We start from the raw sequence: 19,824 nt of genomic DNA on the forward strand, positions 1-19,824 counted from the left end.
ATACTATACTTTATTATTATTTTAGAGTATACTCCTTCTACTTACAAAAAAATTTTGCTATAAAACAATATGTAGTCTTACCCTATGTTAGCACAATGAGAAAATGCCTAAAAACACATTTCTCAAAATGTTTTCCCCCACAATAAAGCAACACATGACTGTATTGGTGTATCCTGCTGTCTTTTCCCTCTGGGGAACCTTGACTCATACAACATCCAATAGTTCTTAAGTTTAACAGAGTAAGAAAGTAAAGAAAATAGTCTCAAAGGAATATAGAAAATGTGGATTGGCTCTCTCAAAGTCATTGGCACCCCTCTTGCTTGTCTTTCACTTGTACCAAGTCTGAAAAGGTAAACTAGTTTCCCAGCTCTTCTACAACTATAGGTGGCTATGTGACAGAGTTTGGAACAATAAAATGATAAGGAAGATCTCCAGGAGGACTGACTTCCTTTTGCTCTCTGCCTTTTTATCATCCATTCTTTTTCCTGTCTGGAGCCTGGACATAGTGATTGGGGGTGGGGACAGCAGTCATCTGTGACCATGAGGACAAAAGTTACACGCTAGGAAAGGCTAAGAAAAAAGACAAAAGGGCTTGGGGTTTATGATGAGTAGCTACTCTCATCTTAGATCATCTTTCCAAACTCCTAAGACAAATACGACCCAACTACTAAAGACAGTTCTAGATAGGTTAACTGTTAGCTGTAGCCAAACCCTTTCTTTTCCTATTATGGTTCAGATCTTAGCTATTATAATAAAGCAAAAGTGAACATGCCTCCCCACCCCACTGACTCCTCATTTTGTTTTTCAGTACTGGGGATGAAACTCAGGGCCTCACACTTGCTAGGCAAGCATTTTATCACTAAGCTATAACCCCAACTTTTATTTATTTATTTATTTTGGGTACCAGGGATTAAACTCAAGGGCAGCCACTGAGCCACATCCCCAGCCCTATCAGGTATTTTATTTAGGGACACGGTCTCACTGAATTGCTTAGCACCTCATTTTTGCTGAGGTTGGCTTTGAACTCCTGATCCTCTGGTCGCAGCCTCCAGAGCTGCTGGAATTACAGATGTGTGCCACTGTTTCTAGCTATAACCTCAACTTTTAATAAAACATGGTCATTCATTTATTTAGGAATTTTTTTTAAAAGATTTGCCACACTTAAGGCACCTAAGAGGAGTTAAGTCCAAGTGCCAAGAATGCTGGTGGGATACCTGCTTGGAGTCATTCTGGATTACAGTATGGGGGTGTGTGCTATGATTTCTGGTATGCTTGCCAGTGGCGAAAGGCTAACATTAAAGTGGATCCATGCTTGGGGAGCTATCAGCAGTAGATTCAACTTTTCCTACTTAATTGTTTCTCAAAGTTCTTTTAATGCAAAACTAATTATGTTCCCTGACTCCTGCAGCATTAGGATGAGCTAATGGCCCTTTCTCAAGAAGTGAGAGCAATTATCTTTCTGCACTGATGTTATTGGTAGTTTTGAGTAAGTTCAAGAAGTATTCAATTTAGTTAAAAGACTGAAGTGTCAAACTTGGTTCTGCTACTTTTTTCTTCATTTTTATCCCAGAGGCATATCTCTGAACCTTCCTGAGTTCTATTTCCTAATTTATTTTTAAGTACTGACATTAAATGAGATAGTGATTACAAATGAAATCTAACAGTAAGAACACTTGACAAAACTGATTTCATCAGATAACCTGACTGTGTGTAAACTAAAAGTAGGTTCAAATAAGGAAAGCATATGAGTAGTAGGAGAACACTTCCTTAATAATCTTCATAGCATTTATTTTGGCTCTTCTTCCTTCCTCAGAAAGTAAAAGTTGCTAGATAAGTGATCTCAATCTGATAAAGTGCGGTGGTAAAAAGCCTTTGTGTGACAATTTTTAAAGAAATAAAAACTAGATACAATTTGGCATATTTATCACAATGACTGTTATCAATCATAATATAATTTGATCCTCTTACTATATGGTCTGGTCTTCCATATCCTTTAATCACATGTTTAATGTATATTCCCACCGTACTCGAAGCTCCATACATCTTTACTAGGGCTTAAATATCAGCTTGGTAGGTGAAAAAAGTTCCAGGAAATAAAATGTATGCAGCTCAATGCTATTTACCTCTGTTCCCTACTACGCACTGAGGCCTTTTACTTTGGGATTAATGAAGTAAAAGCAGAGTTCTCCAAAAGATAATTAAGGAATTGACTGAGGAGTACTGAAATCTGATTCCATACAGCATACCTTGTCCTGAGTTTCACACCGGAAACAGTCACACTCAAAGCAGTACTGGTCCCTCAGCTGCTTTCGGCGCTCCTCGCTGGTCATCAGCATATCTAGGTAGCAGATGGTGAGCTGTGGACACCCAAGAGAGGAAAGAGTTCTTATGGTTGTTATGCTCATCTACTTTAACTAACAGTTATTATTAATAATAGGTATTAGACTAAAATTTATTTTATTACACACCAATGTGTGTAAGAGAAAGTACCTCTTGTAGTCTCTTACACAAATAATTACATGTCAAACTTTATTGTATTTCCTTTCAGTCCTTGTAAGTGTAAGCATATATGCATCATATACTTAATTTAAAGAATTGGGCTCATGACCTCTATGTACTTTTATGCCTTACCTTTTTTTCATTTAAAAAAAAAAACAGTAAAATATCAGGAATTATTATATGCTTGGTATTACTAAAGTTTAGCCATAAATTCTATAATCATTGGTAATCAGAGAAACCAAATTCATCCTGGCAATCAAACAGGTGGCAGATGATATAGTCAGATTGCTCATAAATCCTAATCAACTCCATAGGCACCTCATGGAAGTTGAGGTCATCCAAATTTGGTGTTTTTGAAATTAGGAGGTAGTTCTTTTGTACTAGGTAAAGTATGTGGAATAATTTCCATTGAGAGGAGTGTTTAATGTCAGAGTGCAATCAATGATGGAGGCTTCGAAGCTGATTTGTTTGGGTCCTTTCAAAGACAATCATTAATTCCTGCCTTGGAAGGGGAAAGGCCAAAGTGAGAAGACATTAGAGAAGGCCTCAGATTTCTAGCCTAAGAGTTCACTTCAAATCACTGGTCTTCGGGCAACATCATGACAATTAAATGTTTATTTCACTTAACTAGATCCCCAATGTACTTAAAATCAAATCTAAACTATATCAAATAGAACTCCTGGTTTCCTTCTACCCGTTCCATCACAAAAACTTCCCAGTCTCAGGTGACAGCGACTCTTCTTTTGTATTACACAAGCTGAAACCGCAGCGTCATCCTGGACTTGGGTCTTTTCTTAACAATGCCATTCAGATCCCAGGAAACTCTGTTGGGTCTATCTTTAAAATATGTCCAGAACCAACCACTTTTTACCTTTCCCAATGCTACCATCGTGATTTGAGCCACCAAAATCTCTTGCTCATGACTGGTCTCTCTGCTTATTTCCCTCAGTCTCCTGCACTCCATCCTCTTGCCAGAGTAATTCATCAAAAGGTGAAATCAGTGCTTTCTTGCTGTTGGGTACACAAACAATGACAATGGACACCCACAATGCAACCCGAAGTGTGGTCCCTGGACTGGTGCTAGTCAATGGTGTGGGCTATGAGTCCAGAAAGAAATGCAAAGTCAACATTTAGAAACTTCTACACTATTTGGTAAGAATAATTTTGTGATTTTAATAATAAAATGCTGGGCTTTTATGTTTTTAAATTTTTTTCATTTTCCTACTAATTCATTTTAAACAAATTTTATAAACATATTGGTCTGTAATATGTTAGGAAAAAATGAGGGTCCTTCATCACAGGTAGTTAGAGAAGCAGAGGCTTCACATAATCTGATCCCATTTCCTCTCTCAAACTCATGTCTCACTCTTCTGTCACTCTCACTGTTCGCCACCCTGGCCTCCTTGCTCTCCCCTACATACACACATGCCCACCTCAAGGCCTGTGCATGGGCTGTTTCCTCTGCCCTTCTCCCAGATCCATGATGGGGATGTTCCTTGTCTTCCTTCTGTTTTGATCAAATCTCACTTTCTCAGCAAGGCCTAACCTGATCACCCTATTTAAAATAACGGCCTGATTTCCACGCCACCCCAGCACTCCTAATTCCCTCATCCCTTCCCCTTTTCTTTCAACCCTGTAACATATATCAGCTTGTACCATACTGTATAAATTACTTCTTTATTTGCTTTCAAATGTAGAAAATAATTATGGGGGGAGAAGGGAATATTGTAGAAGAGGAAGAAGGCAGGATTACCTACTGAAGGAGATGACAACTCCCCAGAGAAAACATTCCATGTGGTTTTTCTTAAAAGAAAGCATCTCGTGTCTACCCAACATGATCTTACTTGTTGAAATTCACAGTGGGGCAGAGAAGGCCATCCTATTTAACAGAAACCAGCTTCAGGAAGGTGTTACAAAAGCAGCCTAGGGAGGAGGAGGCCTGGCCAGACAGACCTGTTGGAGGTACCACAGCCATCACCAGGGTGACAGAAGCCACAGACTGACCTGGCTGGCTAGCTGTCTACAGATACTTCACCTGTTGAGCAACTATAACATGCTGTTGTACATGTAGGAACAAGAGTACCTGCCTTACAAAATGTAGTCAGTGATGTTACTGAATATCAAACTATGTGCTGGGCACCTGCAGAGGCCACGTGGCTCTGTAAACACCAGTAAAGGTGTGGGTTCAGGTAATGCTGGAATTTGCACTGGTAACTGTTGATTCAAGCCTGATGCTCTTTGTAAAGTAACAGCTGCTTCTTATATGCCTGGAGGCTGTGGAAGAGCCTAGTACATAGAAGCTGCAACCAAAAGCTCAAATTGAAGAACTCAAGTGTTCTGTGGCAACTGGGCTCCTTCAGCAGAGAACGGGTCACATTTTCATTCCCTGAATCTTCCTCTTGCATCATGATTTGAAGCCAGAGTTGCCTTTGAGGTGCAAAGGGCCATGATGTTAGGTAAGTTCTTCTGATTTCTAGAGAACTCCAGGTTCTACAATCCAAATAACAAAATCCTCAGCATACTATTTGCAAAGTCTATTGGTAGTTTGGGAATGTATATATATTCATCTTACATCCTCAGGCTCTCCAGGGCACAGTTTCTCTACGTGAGGTGAGGTGAGGTGGTAATTCTTTATATTTTCTTGTGGGTTAATTCTGGAACCCTAGTTCTCATTCTAGCCAAATGGCTCCTAGTCATTCGCCCCACTATCAGACTAGACCAATTGACAGCCGTTATTGGGTGATTACAACATGCCCAGTGTGAAGCCACTGACTCCAGGGTGCTTGACTCCCAAAACTTTATTACAAAGGCAAAACTCACAAGTGATAGTGCCAGGTAGTGAATTGGTAACAGGAGACTAGTTATTTCATTGAACCCCAATAAATAGACTCTTACAGCTTCCCTTGGTGTGTTGTAACTGTCTGTGACTGTTGCCTGGACTATGCAATGACTTTCTAACTGGCTTCCCTGCTGCCTTCTTTCTACCTTCTTCTAAAGTGCTCTGAGAATTTCCTAAAATCCAATCTGAACCTGTCATTTCTCTACATGAAGAGTTCTGAAGGTTTCTCTCTGCCAGTGGGATAAAGTCACACAAGACTTTCTGCTACTTTTAGATTTGCTTTCTAGTCTCAACATCTTCCCCCATACCTTACAGCCTGTCACCATTATGCACATTTGTAAATCCTGAAATAAAGCACCCGACACTAGCATGTAACTATGTATTGCTGCCTTAGCTAGCCAGTGCCTGTTCCCCACACTTATTCTTCAAGATTGGCTTAAATATGCTTTGTCCAACAAGGACTGCCTCATTCCCTCAGAGAGTATGATCTATTTTTTCCTTTGTGCCTCTTTCATGCCACTGAAGTAATACCAACTGCATCAAAGCTGAGGGGCTCTATGGCAGCACATTCTGGAAAACACAGCCAAATTATGAACTGGTAATGACAGTGAAATCATTTTATCAGTTGAAGATAAGAACCTCTATTAAAGACTCAATGATTCACCAGTTTTAATGGAGTATCTGCTCACTAACATAGGGCTCATTCAGCAGAAATGTACTTTTAAAAACTTGGTCATTGATCAGTTGATGCTTTAATGGGATAGAACAAAGCTGTATTAAAATATTAACGCCACTGACCACTGCTCTGTAATTTTACAGCAGCTCTTGTAGAACTTTTTTTTGTAGATAATTTTCAACATTACAGTTATCAAAGACATTTTCTGGATCTTGAATATGTTGCTTACATTCAAATCTCAGGCAAAAAGAAACCACCTTTCCCATCTACAACTGAGTAGATAATATGGCCAAATTAATATTAGACTTTGTTTTTATTTCTGGAATTATATTGTTATGTTAACAATTTTTTCTGCTAATACTGACTCTGAACTAAAAAAACAAAAAGACTTTGAAAAATCTCATATCTTTTTAAACTCAAGTCTGAGTGTCAGTTTTGTCTCTTCTCTTTGTCTCACAAATCCTGCTAATTTGAGTTTCTAAACATTATATTTCTCAGATCCTCTGTCCCAAGTCACACCGATCTGGTCACATCTGAATTCTTTGGTCTACAGATATGAATCGCTTCTTCTTCCCTGAACTCACCATCTGTTTCTGACCTCTGTGTCACTGTCTAGAATGCCTTTCTCTGTCTTACCTGACTTTAATTCTATGGATCCTTTTAGATCCAGGACTCACTTCTCTGGAAGCCCTCCTTAACTGCTCCTGTTCCCTACAACACTGGGTGCTCTGCTTTGACTTCTGTAAAGCCCTGTGCACATTGATACCATTGTTCTTCTCACATTGTATTGTTGTCTTCTATTCTATGTCACTTTCTTCAACTTGAACTCCTGAAGGTAAGTCCAGGTCCTACTCACCTCTGAATTCTTCAAAGTTTCTGGAATTGCAACTCCAGCTTCTATCACCCAGTAAGCACTAGTGAATTTGTTAAACAATTTAATAAGATGACCAAGCAAAGAAACAGACTGCTCTAATCTCAAAAACACTGTAGATTAAGATTGATTTGAGGGATACTCATATATTCAATTCATGCAAATCACATTTCTCCCAAATGATGATTACTCCAGAGAATGCTGACAGCCAATGGCGGTAGTTGTAACACCTACAAGTTCTTTTAACCAGGAATTCCCATGACAGTGGCCTGGACTGTCCAGTTTTCTCTGTCTCTTGTTTTGTAAGACTACCAGGCCATCAGATGTATGTCACAGCTTAACACAATTCTGAAGCAGCAGCTATAAGCAATCGGCATGGAAGCAACCATACAGGAACTGAGCACAGGAACTGTGTAACTATATCAAAAACATCTCTGTGTAGGAGGCTGAACCAGGAGACAAAACAAATAAAACAAAACAAAACAAAAACAAACAAACAAAACAGGAGACTCAACAACTCAGAATGACAATCCTTAAATTTCAAAGTGTTATAATTGGTGCTGGTTTGAAGGGAAAAGGTGGTCCAAAGGATGGTTTTATGTGGAGTCCAAGGGGAAGAAATGGTCAAGGTCACTCTGATATTGTGGAATCTGCTGCAATTTTCCAGTTCTATTTGTGTAAGGAATGTAATGTTCCCAATTCAAAGTAGGGACAGGCTTGCTTTCATGCTCCTTCTTTCCAGAAGCCATGGGACACAACTACAGACTACTGGTGATTTAAAAATAGCTCTAAGATTCCATTCTCCCTCTTGTTTTTTCTTTAGCAATCCTCATTCATTTCCTCAACAAATATAAGTTAACATGTTATATTTAAGTTACTGCCTAGTCCTTGCTCATGAAACCCAAATTCTGATCCTTACATCACAGACATCCCACATTAAAATCAATTCAAAATGGACCAAATACCTAAATCTCAAACCTGAAACTATGAAAATGCTATAGTAAACCAGGGGAAACCTTTCAAGACATTGGTGTAGGCAATGATTTTTTTTTAGATAGGACCCCAAAAGCACAAGAAATATAAGTAAAAATAGGCAAATGGGATTACAACTAAGTAAGAAGTTCACTGCACAGCAAAGAAAATGATCAACAGGATTTGGAAATAACCAACACAATGAGAGAGAATATCTGCAAATGGTACATTTGACAAGGATTCAAAATATATAAGGAACTCAAAAAGATGAATACCAAAGCAAACAAATAATCCACTTAAAAGGTAGACTAAAGAACTAAACAGATACTCCTTTTTAAAAAAAATTTTTTTAGTCATCAATGTATCTTATTTTATTTATTTATATGTGGTGTTGAGTATCAAACCCAGGGCCTCATACATGCCAGGCAAGCACTCTACCATTAAGCTACAACCCCAGACCCCTAAACAGATACTTCTCAAAAGACAATCAAATACCCCAAAAATACCAAAAATAAAAAGACCTCAATTTCACTTATTATCACAGAAATGCAAATCATCATCAGTTAGAATAGTCATCACCAAAAAGGCAAGATATAAAAAATGCTGGCAAGGATGAAAAGAAAAGGGAGCTCTTAAATACTGCTGGTGGGAGTGTAAATTTGTACATCCATTATGGAAAACAGTACAGGGATTCCTCTTAAATAAACAGAATGACCAAATGACCCAGCAATTCCACACCATTGAGTATATACCCAAAGGAGTCTTCACACCAAAAAGATTCTTGCACTTCTAAGTTCACTGCCACACTATTCACAAGAGCCAAAATATGGAATCAACCCAGATGTTCTTCAGCAGATGAACAGATCGAGAAAATGTGTATTTACATGATAGAATATTGCTCATTCAAGAAAAAGAATGAAATCCTGTCACTAACAGCAACACTATATTGAATGCAGCACGGAGAACAATATGTTGAGTGAAACAAGCCAGACGTTGAAAGACAAACCACATGCTCTCATTCATTTAAGGAAACCAATAAGCCAACTTGTAGAAGAATGGAATATAACTGTGATCACTAGAGACAGAGAAGGGAAAGGGGTGATGGTGGGAGGCAGAAATTAAAAGGAACTTTTAGGGACTGAGAAGCATGCTGGAGGGGAGGGGAGGTTGAAGGTAGAAGGAGAGTGGTTGGACAAATGAATGAGTGATGGATGCGTGTATGGAAATATCACAGTGAGTCCCAATGATTTGTATAATTAATATAAATGACTTTTCCCTTGGTTCTCCCTCTCCCTATCTCTGCCCCCAAGGGGTCAATTTTAAATGTACACAAACAATGTTAATTTGGTTGTTGTTGGTGGCTACAGGCAGTACCTGAGGAGGGACTAGAGACACAAATCTTCTTGAGTGATCAATAGTCCTACACAATGAAGAACTGTTCCATGCAGAATGCCAATTGTGCCCTACTGAGAAATACTGCTGGTCTTTAAAGTATGCTCAATCAACAAAGGTATCGAATGCCTCTGGAGTACAAGGTAAAGTGCTAGGAGATACACAGACAAACAAGACCCAATTGTGTGTCTTCATGCAGCTTATAGTTGAATACAGAAATCATCAAAAGAGCCAGAATAAATGCCAAATATATATTAATAATCACTAAAAGGAAAAACTGAGGAAAAGACCTTTCCTTAATGTGGGAAGTCAGGAAAAGCTTTATAGAGGAGATGGTGTTTGAAAAGGCTTTGGCAGATATGTGGTATTAAGACAGGAAGAAATGGTGGACAGAGAGAAGAACAACTGAGCAAAGGAATGTAATTCACCACGATGTCTATACAGTAGGATCATGAAATTTTTATTCTTGCAAAAAGCTGATGTAAGAAGGACTTATGGACTGAATTCTCTTGCTGTTGAGAAGAAGCCTTGATAAGTACCCCAGAGAAAAATATCTGAGTCTGCAGGGCTTAATGCTGAGCAGAAATATTTTGTTTTAGGCAAAAGGAAAGATTTGCTTGTTGCTCCAGAGACAGAAGTCAACTGATGTGAAAAAGTGAAATAAGCACCAAAAGACAAGGTGTTTTTTCAACAATGTGAAAAACAAACAAGAAGAATAACTGGTTAACTATGGCTAAAAAACAAGATATGAGGTTTTTTTTTTGTTTGTTTTTTCCTGAGAACTCTAATCATTTCTAAAAGTTTTTCTGTTTGCTTGTCAAGTTGTTTGGATGTTGCGCTCAAAAATGAACTCAGGACCTCATGGGTTGAACCCAAGCTATGCTAGGCAATTACTCTACCACTGAACTATCCCAAGTCCTTGTTTGGTTGTTTGAAGTTTACTAAAATACCACCACCATCATCAACAGTAGCAGCCACTCTTCAGCCTCTAAATTGATAGTGCCAAAAATAGATGGTAGTTCACTTTCTTACCTGCCTTGAAGTCACATATGGCCCAAAAAAACTAAATCCAAATTCTCCATATCATTGACAGAGAGACAGCCTGATATACTTAGTAAACTGGTTTTAAAACTGGAAATTCAGCAAGTTACTGTGTAAGAGTAAATTTATTTGGTTGAAAATCAGTTTGGAGGGAATCTTCTCAAAGCCAAATCCCTGTCTTCATAAAATATGATACCTCTGAGTTTAGGTTTTATGGGCTGCATGCTGAGTAAGTGCAATAAAAGCTCTGTTTTCCTTACAATAAATATCCACTTTAGAAAATTAGAAGGTGGAAGGAAACTGGGTCCCACAAAACATAAATATCTACAACCGAGAACTAAGCACAGGTAGTAACTAAGTAACTCCACGCAGATCAGGTTCAAGTAGCGCTGGAACAGCCCATCTGCAGACATCTTGAGGGACCTCAGGCTTATGCAAAGATTCCTCGTCAAAAGAGGCTGGATTAGAAGTTTACAAAACTGAAGGGGTCAAGAACAATTTACTGCTGGAGGTCATATTTCTAGTCCTCCATTCCCTCTGCATCTTTGCTTAAATAATCATCCAGAGATTCTGATGGGTTTGTGAAGGCCCAATGATAGCCAGAAAGAGTAAGACCTGTTTGCTTTCTTAACATGGGATTTAAAATGTGTAATTACCTTCAAACTGCAGATAGCAGCCTTGAGAAAAAGTATATCCTGAGCATCCTATTCACAGCTGGGCTGCTCTCCCTGCCCATAGAAGAATGACCATTTGCAGGAATGTGACAGGCTGCTGAGCTGTTGCCCCTGAGGAGATTTAATGACTCCTGTGCATGTGCATAAAACGCACACCCTCTGTCACACACAAACACCTCTCATATGCATGCAATAGAACTATCATCATCCAGAAATATGACAAATGAAAAAAAGGGCCATCCATAGTTGGGATATGATAGGTTGCTGGACAGAGGTAACTGGATTACATATCTTCTCATTGGCAGAAGGACAATGAAAAGCTGTACCTCAAGCACAAATGGTTTTAGGAATGGCCACACTGAAAGATTCTTTAATGGAAAAAGACTGCAAAGTGGGAAACACAGATCTCCTTACCTCCTCTCCCACCTCAATTTCTCGGACGGCACGCAGTAAGAGGTGGGGCCCGTTGAACACAATCGAACAGTTGGGGTCACAGCTGTGATTGAGCAATGACATACTGAAGGAAAGAAAAAATTAAAACAAGGTTGACCATCATGGCTCAGCAGAAAGAGTCTAATAGCTACATTTAATGAATGTCATGTAGCAAAAGATTCTGTAGGCTGGTGCAGGTAGAGACAGGTAAGGCTCAGAGGGCACTGAGGGCTAAAGACTCTGGGTGCATTCACAGAAATGTCACTAGCCCACCTCATATGAAGTAAAATGCTTCCCAAGATGGAGGCTAATTAGACAAGTTGGCTAATAAAACTTTATTTTAAAGTCTTTTGGGGGATAGGGATAAGGAGGTAGTAGTTTCATTAGAGATCAGCAGATAAGGTAACCAACATGAAGATGGGAGAAAAACCGGCAAAGAAATCATCTCTAAGATGCAGCAGCAGTTATCACAGCCAAGGTTCTACCGACCTTGCCCACAGAGGGTCTCATTTGTTGAGCTCTGTTGGAGGAATGGTGGCCTCTGCTAGTCTTCCACACTGAAGAATAACTATAAGGACTTACTCTTACATAGAAAGCCAAGGCTTTCTTGCTATCTAGATCCTGCTGCATTCTGAGGCACAGCCTAGTCATCTTATGACCTTGGAGGTACATTTTTTTTTTTTTAGCCATCTGAAAAATGGAATGGATTTACATTGCCACCATAAAGTGATAATCAGAATGAACATTTACTTTGCAGAAAGCACTTTAGTATTTTTTTTTTAAATTAAATCATCACAACAACTTTATAAGGATCACTTATAAGGCAGTGACTGAATTTGAACCAAGTGGCCTAACTCAGAGCCCATGCTTTGAACCATCCTATGTTCCTGCTTTTCGGGAACCACTATCAATAGAGCAGACCACTATCAATTAGCAGACATCTAATGGCACTTGCAAGAAATAAGAACCTCAATTCTCAGATTCACAGTTAATTATAAGAAAGATTATTTTATGTGTGGGCCCTAATAATGAAAACAAAGTGAAAGTAGGAGTGACTGTGGAAGGACAGTCTAGTAACTCGGGGAGAGAGGTAAACACAGTAACAGCTGCAGAGAGCTCTGCAGAGGCCCAACCTTGAAAGTTTTCTTGCTTCCTTGAGTGAACAGGTTCAAAAGACAAAATTAAACACGTACACACATGTACAAATCTGGTGAAAGAACCCTGTGCTTTAGCCCAGAAGGTTGGATCAGGGTAGGTGTGAGGGAAAAACCAAACCTCAACCTCATGGTTAGTAAGCACCCACAATCCTAACTTCCTTTCCCAAACCCCTCTAAGAACAAGAATTTGGGTCTAAGAGTTCCCTCTTCATGATTACTACAACATATAATGTGGTACCTAAGTTTTATGACTTAACGTTTTTACATCTTATGATTTATTACTAGGTATTGTGTTTGGCTCTTGAATCAGCTCCTGTGACAGCCTTTCTAATTCCAAAGGGCTGGGGAGCCAGGTAGGAATTAAAGATGTGTCTCCCAATCAATGAAATACCATCCACCATACCTAGGGTACAGGCCAACACCAACTTCCTGCATCTCCGCGTTGCAGATGGTGAAAGAGTTGCAGATCACCTGCAAAAACAAGGAGGAGAGAATCAGTATTACTAAAGGCATGTAAGAAACTTCAGTAAGAAGAGAATAATGGGCTGGGGTTGTAGCTCGGTGGTAGAGCGCTTGCCTCACATGTGTGAGGCACTGGGTTGGATCCTTAGCACCATATAAGTAAATAAAATAAAGGTATTGTGTCCATCTACAGCTAAAAACAAAAAATAAAGAAAATAAAAACTTTGAAAATAAAACATAGGAGCCTTTCAGTAGTTCTTTTGGAGGATCCAAGTTGAATATGGATGCTCTTTGAATTGCAAAAGAATTCCGGGGCACACTCCCCATGAAGACACCAGGTGTTTAAGTGCAGAAATATTAACATTCTGGGAGGAGGAAATGCAGGTTTGAATCATCCCAGAAACAATTAACTATGGTCTCACCACCCCCATTCACAAAAGTTACACAATTACATGAAATGCTCAAAATTCAGAATGCAAGTAAGTTACTTATTGAGAACTGTACTCCTACCTATATTTTTCAAACTGCCTACAGTTTCCAAAGGTCACTGTGTCTGAAAACTACAGCAGCCTTTTAGTCCTGCAAAGAGTGAAGCACACTCTGAGTGATTTTATGACCCAAAGTGATCACAGACCACAAGCACAGGAAGTCATTCAGTCAGGCCACCACATGTACTAGGCACATGGGACCACTCGCTGGCTGTGTGTCCTTTATCCTTTGAGGGATACAGCAAAAGAAATAAAAGACATGTGGTAACACATGACTGTAATCCCAGCTACTCTGCAGAATGGGGTAGGAGGATTGCAAATTGGAGGTCAGCCTGGATCAACTTAGTAAGACCTTATCTCAAAATAAAATTCAGAAGAACTGGGGATGATCTTGGAGGTAGAGTGTCTGCCTAGCATGTTGCAAGCCCCTGGGTTCAATTCCCAGTACCAGGCAAACAAGGAAGGAAGGATCACTGTGTTCATTTGTGCAGTAAGGTCACTGTATGAAAGACCACACAGAATCATGGAAAGAGCACTGAACTTGGAATGAGAAAATGTAGGTCCTGGCCATACAATATTGCCCCAGACAGATGTTAGGGGAAGAGCAGTGAAGAAGAAAACAAGGTACTTGCCTTAAGAAAACTTAAGCTCTGTGGAATGACAGATTTTTTTTTTAACCCAACAACAGAAAAATATCACATGTGGATAAATGCTAAAGATAGAAATAAGGTAAAGTAAAAGGAAGAGGGAAAAAAAGTAAAAAAAGCTCTTTAGGGTAAAGTGACATTTAAGCAGTGACCTGAAGGGACAGGAGAAATGAGCATGTGCACACTTAGGTTTTAGTGAAGGTTCATGTCAGGAGAAGGAGTGAGTGCAAAGGCCCTGGGGTGAGAGTGTTCATGGGTACCCAAAGTAACAGCAGGAAAGCTGGGGTGGCCATAGCAGAGCAGGTAAGAAAAGGGGTAAGATGAAATCAGAGAGGTAGTTAGATCATATAGGGTCTGACAGCCATGTTTGGATTTTATTGTGAACAGACAGTCCCTGGATTGATTCCAAGCCAAGTAGTGAGTGGATTTCTGTTTTGAAAGGATCACTCTGTTTGGGTAAAATGTGCTATTAAAAGGCAAGGATGGGAGTAGAGAACACAGTTAAGAGGTCATTTGAATAGCCCGGGTGAGAAATGATGGTGGCTTGGATGTTGGTAGCAGCAAAAGTGGGGACAGGTTGGTTAGAACTGCCAACAGAATTTGCTGCTGAGTTGTTTGTGGGGAATGAAAAGAGCCAAGAATAATGCTTGAGTTTGGGCCTAAACAAGTAAAATATGACAGCTGCCACTTATGAAGACAAGGAAGGATGTAAAAGGCATGGGCTCGGTCGCAGGGAGTCAGGAGGATGTCCAATGGTTCTGTCTTAATCATGTTAAATCTGAAATGGCCCAAGTCAAGCCTAAGAGTGAGCCAATGGAGTTCTGGGGACAGTTAGGGGTGGGGATGTAAATTTAGGATGGAACATAATAAAACCTATCAAAAAGAAAGTAGAAGAGACCATTACAGACTTGAGAAGAACCAGTGCTCACAAATGGATGCTGCCTTGTTATAAAGTTTCTTTAAAGGAAAAAGCAGTAACAATAAACTCCTCTGAATAAGGTTTAAATGAAAGAACACAAAATATGAAAGTGTTCCATCCTCTGAGGCTCTTCCACTGCACCAAATAGCTCTTACAGAAATCCAGTGCAACCTATCACAGTTTGGCATTCTTCCTGTAAAAGTCTAATAAAATTGCATTTTCCAATCAGAATATATATATATAAAACAAATACCACTTAAATTACTTTATGGGCATCTGTTTTGCATTAAACTGCAACAGTATATTGCATACACACACATACACACAAATATATATAAAATGGGTGATAAAAGTATAGGACAGTTTCTGTTTTTTAAAATCATAAACATTTTAAAATGGATATGGTATGCATTTATGGATTTTAGCACATATTTTAAAGCATACTAGAACTTCAGCTGAAGTAATCCACCATCAAAAAACTGTATCAAACAGATCTAATTTGCTAACTTTTGAATCAAATCAAAATTAATTTTTTGAGCTATAAAGCAAATTAGAGGTTTTTCAAAAATGGGTTTTATATGATGGCGTTTTTAAAGAGGAAGAGCCAATGGGAAAATGTCAATGTGGTGGTATCTTCCTCTGGGAAAACTTTTCTCTTCATTAGACTTCGATGGTTTTTATTCATTCCTTTAGTACCAGGGGTCATACCAGATCATTATTTACCCATTTACTTGCCACCATACACAACCAGACTGTAAGATACTCAGAGGGTAGAGATGGTGTTTCATTATTACTATGGCTGGCACAATGCCTGGTACACAGAAGACACAAATAGACCTATTTCAAATAGACAGATGGCTACAAGGATGTGGTCCTCAGCATCCCCAGGAGACCATTATCCAAAACAGGTCATGGAAGATGCCAGAAATAAATCATAGGGACCCTTTGGATATGAAGGAGGAGAGATGGTGCTATGGTTTAGGTGTGAGGTGCCCTCCAAAAGCTCACGTGTGAGACAATGCGAGAAGGTTCAGAGGAGAAATGACTGGGTTGTGAGAGTCTTAACCCATCAGTGATTTAATTCCTTGATAGAGATAAACTGAGTGGTAACTGAAATGGTAGGGTGTGACTGGAGGAGGTAGGAAATGGGGTGTGACTTTGGGTATATGTTTGTATCTGGTGAGTGGAGTCGCTCTCTGCTTCCTGATCATCTTGTGGGCTGGTCCCCTCTGTGATGCTATTCCACCATAATGTTCTGCTTCATCTAGAGCCTGGAGGAATGGAGCTGGCATTCTAAGGACTAAGACCTCTGAAACCGTGAATCCTCAAATAAATTCTTCTTCCTCTACAGTTGCTGACCAGATCCTTTAGTCACAGCAGGAAAAAAATCTGATTAAAACAGATGGGTAGAGTTCTGGGCCATGAATGGGAATGGATAGAAGTCAATCTTCCATCCCTCCTGCCCTTAGGTGTCCCATTTTTGTATGGTACTTACTGGTCATATCTCTTCGTACATTCTTTCTAGTCCAGCTTGTCTTTTGTTTCACCCTCTTGTCTACTAGTTCAAGGGATGAGATAACAGTCTAATTCATGAGATGAGCACAAGGATTCTCTTGTTACTACCAAGGGCCTCATATACTAGGCACGAGGTAAATATTTGCCAAAAGAATTATTGAAGGAGTCAGTGAATGACACTCTCCATATTTCTCTCCTTCTCTTTGGTATCTCTTGCAATTTCTCTTTTATTATTTACTTTGCTTTTACTTTGCTCTTTCTTTTCCTTTTTCTTTTTCCACTATTATCAATCTGTCATCTCATCTTTCAATTCTACTCACTTCCACAGTACAAATAGGGTGTTTTTAAAGTCAACTGAACAAACTCCAGACAAGTTCCTCATCTCTATTATTTTTGAGTGGTATATGTTAGTCTTGAGCTAGTGAACAGAAAGGGTGGTTTTTTTGCCTACTTTCACTGTTATTGAGACTACTGGTTCCATTCTGCACTACCTCAATTAAGAACTTCACAGAAGATATTTTAACATGTGCCACAGATAGCCATGATGGGTGTGAAGCGACTCTCAGGTTTTTTCTTTTCTAAATGAAAGACTAGGTAGATAATATGTCCACGCATGCTCAAGCAATGAAGTTGAAAGGAACTGTTTTTTATATAAAGAAGTAAAACAATGGAAATAAAATCCGAAAATAAATTTTCAGCATTTTTTAAGTATTAACTTTGTATTAACAGTTTTTTAAAGAAAATTGCCAACAGTAAACAATGAAGGAATAAATACTTCACACAAAGACATGTTTAGAAAAGAATATCAATGAGATTATTTTGATTAAAGGCAATTAGGTTAAAGAATTCTTTTTAGGAGCTAGGGTTGTAGCTCAGTGGTAGAATGCTTCCATAGCCAGTGTGAGGCATGGGTTTGATCCTCAACACCACATAAAATTAAATAAATGAAATAAAGGTATTGTGTCCATCTACAACTAAAAAAATATTAAAAAAGAATTCTTTCTAAAAATGAAGCATGAGTATTACCTTAAAAATAGTTTTCATGGCATGAAACTAGAACATATAAATTATTTCATTATTATTAAATGTGAGTTATGTTTATTCTTCATAATTTTTCCTTTAAAACAATCTTGAAGGGCACGGCGGTGCATGCCCGTATCCCCTTTGACTCAAGAGACTAAGGCAAGAGGATCTCAAGTTCAAGGACAGCCTGGGAAACTTAGTAGGACCTTGAATCAAAATAAACACTAAAAAGGGCAAAGGGTGTAGCTCAGTGGTGGAACATGCTTGAGTTCAATGCCCAGTACTGGGAAAAAAAACTCTTTATAATATTGCAGCTTTGCTAGATGACAATAATCTAAAATCTAATAAGTTAACCACTTTGAAAAGCAGTATGGAGATTCCTCAAAAGACTAGAAATGGAACTATCATATGACCCAACTATCCCACTCCTCGATCTTTATTCAAAAGAACTAAAATCAGCATACTGTAGTGATATATGCATACCAATGTTTATAGTAGCACAATCTATAATATCCAAGTTATGGAACCAGCTTAGGTATCCATCAATAGACCAACAGATAAAGAAAATGTTATATATACACAAAGGAGTTCTACTCAGCCTTGAAGAAGAATGAAATTATATCATTTGTAAATGGAAGGAAATGGAGAACATCAAGTTAAGTGAAATAAGTCAGACCCAGAAAGACAAATGTTTTCTCTTATATACAGCAACTAGAGAGGAAAAAAGGAACGAAAAAGGGGATCTCATGAAAATAGAAGGAATATCAGTAGTGTAGAAGCAGGGACCAAGGGGGAGGGAGGACAGGAGAGAAAAGGGAAGAACTGGAGAATTACACTATGTACATGTATGCATATACCATGATTCATTCCAATTTTACATATAACTATAATGCACCAATTAAGATAGATACATAGACAAACAGACAGGCAGATACATATAAGGAAGACCAATAGAGAAGAGGAAGGAGATCAGGGGGAGGGAAGTGGGGGAGAGAAAAGTACTAGGAATTAAAATGAAGAAAACTAGGTTATATGAATTTACAAATAGATTGAAATGAACCTCACCGTTAGGTATCATTATAATGCAACGAAGAAAATCTAGTGAGTACAAGGTCACTGAACCCCTATATTTCATGAAAACAACCAAAGTGAAATTTAAAATATTCTATGAAGTCAAATTCTATGTCATCTGGTGCAGGTAGGTGCAGAATCCAATATTTGCCTTCTGAGGTGAAAATTCCCCTGGAGAGTAGATACAAATAGTAATCAATACCAAACACAAACTGAACACCTCAGAGACATACCTACTCTTGTTATATACCATATGTTCAAATTTCATATTTTCCCTCAAGTTTATGGAATTGTAGACTTTCCTGTGGCAGCAGATAAACTGAGATACTTGAGACACAGGAAAAGTCACCACCGTACCACTGCCTTGAGCAGCTGAACAGCAATAAGAAAACTTACAACCCAACCACAATAGTCATTCTACATCCTAACAGACCCATCTACTTCCCAGTCCCCTCCCTCTAATGACCTACTTGACATAAAGCCCATGTCGAAGAATTCTTCCAATTTCAAAACACATAATAAAATCTAAAACACACAGAAGGAAACTCAGTTTCTGAACTCACATGTAAATTGGTTTCCTCAATGACCATCCATGTTGTCTTCATTTCTCTATTTACCTCATGAGTAGAATGTTTGGCACACAGGATTTTAGATATAGAGAGTTCACTGGCTAGAGGGACTACAGGTAAATTTTCAGAAGTTTACTGCACCGAGTTTCATTAAGCTGTGTGGACTGAAGAAATGGAAGTATGAAGAACTGGTAGATATGAAAAGCAGAAATTTTCATGGAAAATAATTGTCCACATCACCTCTAGATCTAGAATTCATAATTCTGTAACTGTAAAAGCACAATAAGTATTTTAGTCAGGGTATATTTTTTCTCCTCCCACAAAGTATGACATTTTATTAAATGCGGATTCTTTTTTCAGAATCTTCAACTTTAAGAAACTGAAATTTCTCCCCAATCTCTACTATTTGTGTGTCAAATATTTATGTATCTGTCAGGACTCAGTTTAGGCTTCCCCTAATCTTCTACTTCCTCTCCTGATCACACATTTATAATCTTTTGCTAGTCCCGAGGATGAAATCTCCAAACTAGAATTAACAATGACAGAGATTGGGACTGGGGAGGAAGGTCTGCTCAGG

At 38.7% G+C, this 19,824-nt stretch overlaps 1 protein-coding gene across 3 annotated transcripts in view; it reads right to left on the bottom strand.

Annotated features, from left to right (window-relative positions):
* SMYD3 (SET and MYND domain containing 3) overlaps positions 1-19,824 on the bottom strand; it is a 751,918-nt gene that overhangs the window by 169,639 nt on the left and 562,455 nt on the right. For all 3 annotated transcript variants that reach the window (XM_079106633.1, XM_079106634.1, XM_079106635.1), the window contains 3 exons: positions 12,957-13,024; positions 11,379-11,481; positions 2,247-2,357 (listed from right to left, as the gene is read on the bottom strand). In XM_079106633.1, the coding sequence (XP_078962759.1) occupies positions 2,247-2,357; positions 11,379-11,481; positions 12,957-13,024 (282 nt within the window). The remainder of the gene's footprint in view (positions 1-2,246; positions 2,358-11,378; positions 11,482-12,956; positions 13,025-19,824) is intronic.

This window comes from Sciurus vulgaris, assembly GCF_902686455.1.
Source record: "Sciurus vulgaris genome assembly, chromosome: 12".
Lineage (NCBI taxonomy): Eukaryota > Metazoa > Chordata > Mammalia > Rodentia > Sciuridae > Sciurus > Sciurus vulgaris.